At 40.8% G+C, this 5889-nt stretch overlaps 1 protein-coding gene across 1 annotated transcript; it reads right to left on the reverse strand.

The window, feature by feature from the left end:
• Positions 1-3039: 3039 nt before the first annotated feature.
• LOC107734499 (G protein-activated inward rectifier potassium channel 1-like) lies at positions 3040-3748 on the reverse strand. Its single transcript, XM_016546470.1, has one exon. The coding sequence runs from the start codon at positions 3746-3748 to the stop codon at positions 3158-3160; it is 591 nt and encodes a 196-aa protein (XP_016401956.1). The 3' UTR covers positions 3040-3157.
• Positions 3749-5889: the final 2141 nt, after the last annotated feature.

A 5889-nucleotide genomic window follows, 5' to 3' on the forward strand; every position in this document is an offset into this window, starting at 1 on the left:
TCCTGAGAATGACCCAGCTCTGAAATCAATAGAACTAATTAACAAACTGTTTGTTAAAGACTGGTTGACTGGTTTTATAGACAGCATTCAATTGGGTATTGGTTTCAGCCTCAATCCCCATTCTTTTCTTCATTGATAATGACCACAGACCTGCTATGGAGAGTCAAAAGAACTTAAATAACAAAGCCAGCAAAATAAATAAGTTATTGAGAGGATGATAGTGAGGGGCCGGCCTGCCAGAGTAACTATATAGTCATTAGACTATTTAGTGCCACTGCTTCTGGCTGGAGTGGCTCTCAATCCACCTCTCATCTGTTCAGCTTATACAGCAGTGGTGATCTATAAGGCTGCAGGTGTAAAACACTCAAGTGACAGCTCTCTTTTTTAATGATGCTGTGGCTAATGGATGAAAGTGCAGGGATCTCCATGGCAATTCAGGCAAACAAATCTCTTGGGAGAGAGGTGCTCAGTGAGGGTGCATTAACAGGATTCAGACACTACCGCAACACTTTAAACGATCAGCCAATCAAGGCCTCTAATGCTCGGTTCTACTTCACTGACTGCGTAGACGCCCGACATTACATTCAAATTCTGAAAGAAATGGCGGGGGCAGCGGTGGTGGTGATGGGGGAATAAAATTAGCCTTCCTTTAAATCCTTTTCAATAAGGCAGAAGGTGCACTTAAGTCCAGGGTTATTGAAAGTTGAAGAGGCAGAATCAGATATTTCATTCCTTGATTCTTCACCTGACTTATTATGAAGAAATAATTTAATAATGTGGATAGAGTGGATTACATTGAGTCCTAATGTCCTGAAAGCACATCAAAGACATTTTCAAAGTCCCTGTCAAGTAATCTGCTTTAGAAACTATTTGCTGTAAAATACATTGAAATGTCCAGTATTTAGTGTGTCATTTATGCACCGCAGAGAAGCAGCGTGCAATGTAATCACAAAATATCCTCCACTAAATGAGTGTTCTGTAAATAAAATGCTGGGTGCTATTGATGAAATGAAAAGTACATTTACTGTTGTGTGCAAGAAATAAAATGATTAGTCAGGTTGCAACTGGCAACACAGAACCACAGTGTTTACTCTTTTTGGAGCAATCAACCTAAGAATGGCTTATGCATATGAAGCTGGGATAGGAGACAGTATTTTAACTTCAAAAAATTACACAGTTCACCTGTAGTGAAATGTGTATTATTTGATGTTCCAGGTTTAAAGATGTATGAACAAATTTGTGTTGAAATCATAGGTCAGTTTGCTAAATGTTTACATAGATTTTGGTATTCATCAGTCATTCAGTTATTGCTCTGTTACAGTAAAAGAAACAGTTCATCCAAAAATGGAAATTCTGTTCTCATGTAATTTCAAACATTTTCAGCTTGGAATATAGTGTACATTCTTTTAGACTGTTTGGTGTCACTTTACAATAAGACTCCACTAGACTAAGATAAATGCTTTAGAAGTATTTTTCACTGTTAGTATATGTTAACTAACTGCATGAGTTAGCATGAACTAACAGTTACAATACTTCTAAAGCATGTATTAATCTTATTTAATTTTAAATTTTTTACTAATACATTATTCAAATTTTTACAATTAGCCTACTGTTACAAAACTAACATTAACAAAGATTAAAGGTGCAATAGGTGATTGTCTTCAGAAACATTTTTTGTTATGCTTGTTGAAAGTCTCTTCACATCCCGATAGCAATCATTAAGTTAAGTGGTCTAAATGTATTTATATGTATTTATATATTCTGTGGAAGCGTAGGACCAAGAAATGTTCGTCCAATCAAAACGCTCGGTCCGAGTGTTTTAATTGGCTTTCCTACCTGCCTGTCAAATATTTATTTGCATACCTCTGCGCACCCTGTTCGCGCAGACACGATACGTCATCAGCGCGTTCACGTACGCTGTTGCAGACAAAGCGAGAATGGCAGGCAAACATCAACAACCTGATCTTCCTTACTGGTAATGTAGTACTTTTACTAACTGTACTATAAAGTTTTCTCACCGATGAATGACACATGATGTATTGTAGTAATGTTGTCTCTGGTATTCTGGTCTGTGAGAGTATATGCATTCAGGGGGCGTGGCTTTGGACGCCGATTGCAGGGAGGATTGGACGTTCGCTTTCAGTGCTATCAGGCTAAAGTTAGCATTTTCCGAGATCTCCTACTGCACCTTTAATAAATACTGTAACAAATGTATTGCTAATTGTAAGTTAATGCACGTATCGGAAACGTGTTTATACCGATGTTTGTTTGTATATTTTTATTTCTGCAGCTATTCTTTTAAAAAGTACAGCATCAACTTTTTGCAAAGCATCTTCTTCTTCATCAAAATAAAGCAAGTCAGCTTTCAAACCACTTTAGGGAGATAAAAACAATAACAAAGCAAAATAAAAGGCAATATTTTTGGATACTATTATAAAGGAGGTGACAGATACCAGCTGTTCCAAACTGATTTCTCTATTCCCCCCCCCCCCCTTCTACATTGATAATTCTCAATAATGTTTGTTCTGTGTTCAATAGTTTTACTATTCTAAATAATTACTTAACTAATTACGTTTTTATGCTGCAAGAGGATTATTGGCATTACTGGCCTATCAGTTAGCAACCATGCATGGGAAAAATCTAAATAAAGCATGTATGAACACTGAAACAAGGAATTAGTGTACGTAAGTCTGAACATCTATGTATCACCTTTGTTAAGTTAAACATGCATTGTAACATAAGCTCAGTAAACAGGTATTATGGCAAACAACACAACTGTGTGACTTGAATAACTCCTAATTAGCCACGTAGGAGGAACTGTCCGCTACATCGCCATATGGCTTGGAGAAATGAATATTTGCTAACATTTCCTTGGCAAATAAATATGTACAGCTTGTCATGCCATTAGAGGGAGAGAGATATTTTAACATGCACTTGAGGTTGTCATCCATACCAGATTGTGCTTGTAGTAACAACAACCAGAAAGAGTCTGTTCACTGCATATGAAGCCACCACAGGAACAGACTTTTGAACTACGCTAACCTACTTCATTGGTACTGCATATATGGTTTATCTCTCTCTCTATATATATATACAAGCTTAACATCTCAAATTATATGAGGGCCCTTTTGACAGCAGCTGAAAAACACAAGTTTTTCTATGTGAAACAATCAGAGTTCATCTTTCGGAGTTTGGGGGGCAGATGTCCATCCATGCGGCCTCCTCCCCCAGCCAGTCTTTGCAGTTTCGGTGGAAAGTCCGCAACCGATTTACTGATGGCCTCTGTGGCAATCTTAGTTGTCTTGGAGACCTGCTTTTCCTCCGAGACCCCAGGCACAGAACTGATGCGTTGGAGCTTCATGGGCAGTTCGCCAAGGCTGTATGTCATTTCTGATGTGGTGGAGCTCATTCTCAGGAGTTTCCTGGGCAGCCCGTCTCTACCTGTCATCTTCTGCACCTTGGCTGGTAATTTGGTCGTGCTCTCCTGATCCTCCAGCAGTTCCAGGCAGTCCAGGGAGCTGTTCTTCTCTCCGCTGTTGCACAGAGATGGGGCCATGAGTGGAGAGGACATGAGTAAGGCCTCGTCCTGCTCTTTCGCACTGTAGGGAGGTGTGGGAACCTCAAATGTGGCGTGGAACTGAGAATAATCCACTTTAAAGAAACCCTCCTCCAGAGAGATGACCGGGAAGAATCTGTGGCCCCACAGCACCTCGTCCTCTGTGTACGACGTCCGCGCTTGACAAGTCATGCCTATCGGAGAAAATACATGAAAAGGAACAGATGGAGGAATGAATGAAGCGTTCAAAGATTAATCAAGCTAATGCAATTGGGAAAAGCATTGCTGCACTCTGAAGAGTACCATACTTCTTTATTACTATCATTTATTATTATTATCATACTTCATCATGATTATTTATTAGTACAGTGCAACACAGTAATGATGTTCTCAAACATTATTTTTTTTTTTTCTTCTAAACTCCTAGCCCTAAGTATTAAACATGAATTCAGTCTGAACCAATAAAATTAAACATTATATGCTTGACCCTAGGCTGAAGATACAGTAATCGGTTTATCCCTAACCTTTAATCTTTAACATTCTGACTTAAATAAAATGAATGCTACAGAAAGTGCATAATATAAATCACTATTCTGTTTGTGCTGTTGCATCCTTTTTTCCATACACTAAACTTCAGTGGTTGTGTATGGCCAGCTAATAACTCATAATAAATGTAGTAATAATTTGCTTAGCAAAATAAGATGATTTCTTAAATCTATTTGCATACTGAATTGTGATTTGTTTTTTCATCCAAATGATGTTGTTTTGCCTACAAAATTAGAAAAGTATCAGTCAAATAATCACAAGTTAAGAGAGCTTTCACATCCAATTTAACGGCTATGAAACTGCCATACAAAGTTAACAAAGGAACAAGAAAACAAAAAAACATGCACTGTGAAATTACTAGACCATTTTTAAGATAACATTTTCAAGACATATGTTTTCCTCTACACCAGTGCTCACACAGAGTTTGAGTTACAAACAGATCATGATAGATTTGAGCATGGTCTAGAGTTCTGACATTACAATATTGCAATGACAACACTCTAGTCCAGTGGCTGTTTTTCGATCCAGAGACAGAGAGAACTTTGTCCACACTGATAGCACATTCATAGCCAATTAAAAAATTTCCATCCATCCATCCATTCTCCAAACTGCTTAGAATCACTTGCTGTGAGGAAACGAGGGGCAACCCATTTACATGATCAAGGACGTGTAACGATGCCTTCGTGCCTTAGTCATGTGGAGAAACCTTGGTTCTTGTCCCAGGGTCCTGTGTTGGGAGCTCCTTGTCGTCGGGGGTCTGGGGTCATGCCTGCTTTACAAACCGGCACACCAGATCCTCCTGTGGGCCCAGGGAAAGCTGCTCTCCCTGAGGGCATGCAGTCTACATTCCTGGGTACCTCAACCAGGGTGCAGACATCTTGTTTAGGCAGGGGCCAAAGCCCAGGGAATGGAGGCTCCACCACCTCCAGATTTGGAGGGTGTTCAGTCAAGCTCAGGTGGACTTGTTTGCGTCTCGACAGACCTCACATTGTCCACTCTGGTTCTCCCCTCACACATTCAGCTACTCTGGGACTAGACGCTATGGTGCAGATGTGGCAGAGGCTGCATCTGTACACCTTTCCCCCGATTGCTCTGCTCCCAGGAGTTCTGGAGAGAGTCAGCCGGGATGGGGCTCATTTGCTGCTAGTTGCCCTGTTCTGGTTGTGAAAACTGTGGGTGTGGCCTCTGAGTGGTCCCTCTTTATAGATTCCAGTCTCTCAATTGAGGTTGCTGAGACCATACTCCACTCCAGAGGTCCCACCACAAGGAAACTCTTTGAAGTAGGCCCCGTTCATTTCTTGGCTCGGTTGCCATCAGCTGGACCCAGTTAACTGCCAGGTTGGTTCAGTCCTAGAGTTGCTGCAGGAGGGGTTCTCCACAGAGTTGATTCCCTCTACCTTAAAAGTGTATGTGGCAGCCATAGCTTCTTACCACGCCCCTTTAGGTGATAAGTCTTTAGGGAGGAAGCCGTTGGTGACACATTTCTTCCGTGGTGCTTTGAGGCTGAAGCCTGCAACTCATACTAGAATCCTGGCCTGGGATTTGGCCGTTGTCCTAGAAAGACTGTGTAGAACTCCTTTTGAACCTATAGAGGAGGTTCCTGAAAATGTTTAACACTTAAAACAGTGTTTCCCTTAGCCATTTCATCTCTCAAGAGAGATGGTGATCATCTCTTTCTGTACCTGAGGCCTGGTTACGCGCCAAATGTGCCCACTAATGCTCCAAGGCCCATAGTGTTGCAGGTCCCCCCCCCTTTTAGAAGTTCAGACAAGGAAAAGCTTAATTTA

The sequence above is a fragment of the Sinocyclocheilus rhinocerous genome, unplaced genomic scaffold, assembly GCF_001515625.1.
Source record: "Sinocyclocheilus rhinocerous isolate Xijiao unplaced genomic scaffold, SAMN03320098_v1.1 scaffold340, whole genome shotgun sequence".
Taxonomy (NCBI): Eukaryota; Metazoa; Chordata; class Actinopteri; order Cypriniformes; family Cyprinidae; genus Sinocyclocheilus; species Sinocyclocheilus rhinocerous.

Coding starts and splice junctions, on each gene's coding strand:
- LOC107734499 (XM_016546470.1), bottom strand. CDS start 3,748: ATGACTTGTCAAGCGCGGACGTCGTACACAGAGGACGAGGTGCTGTGG.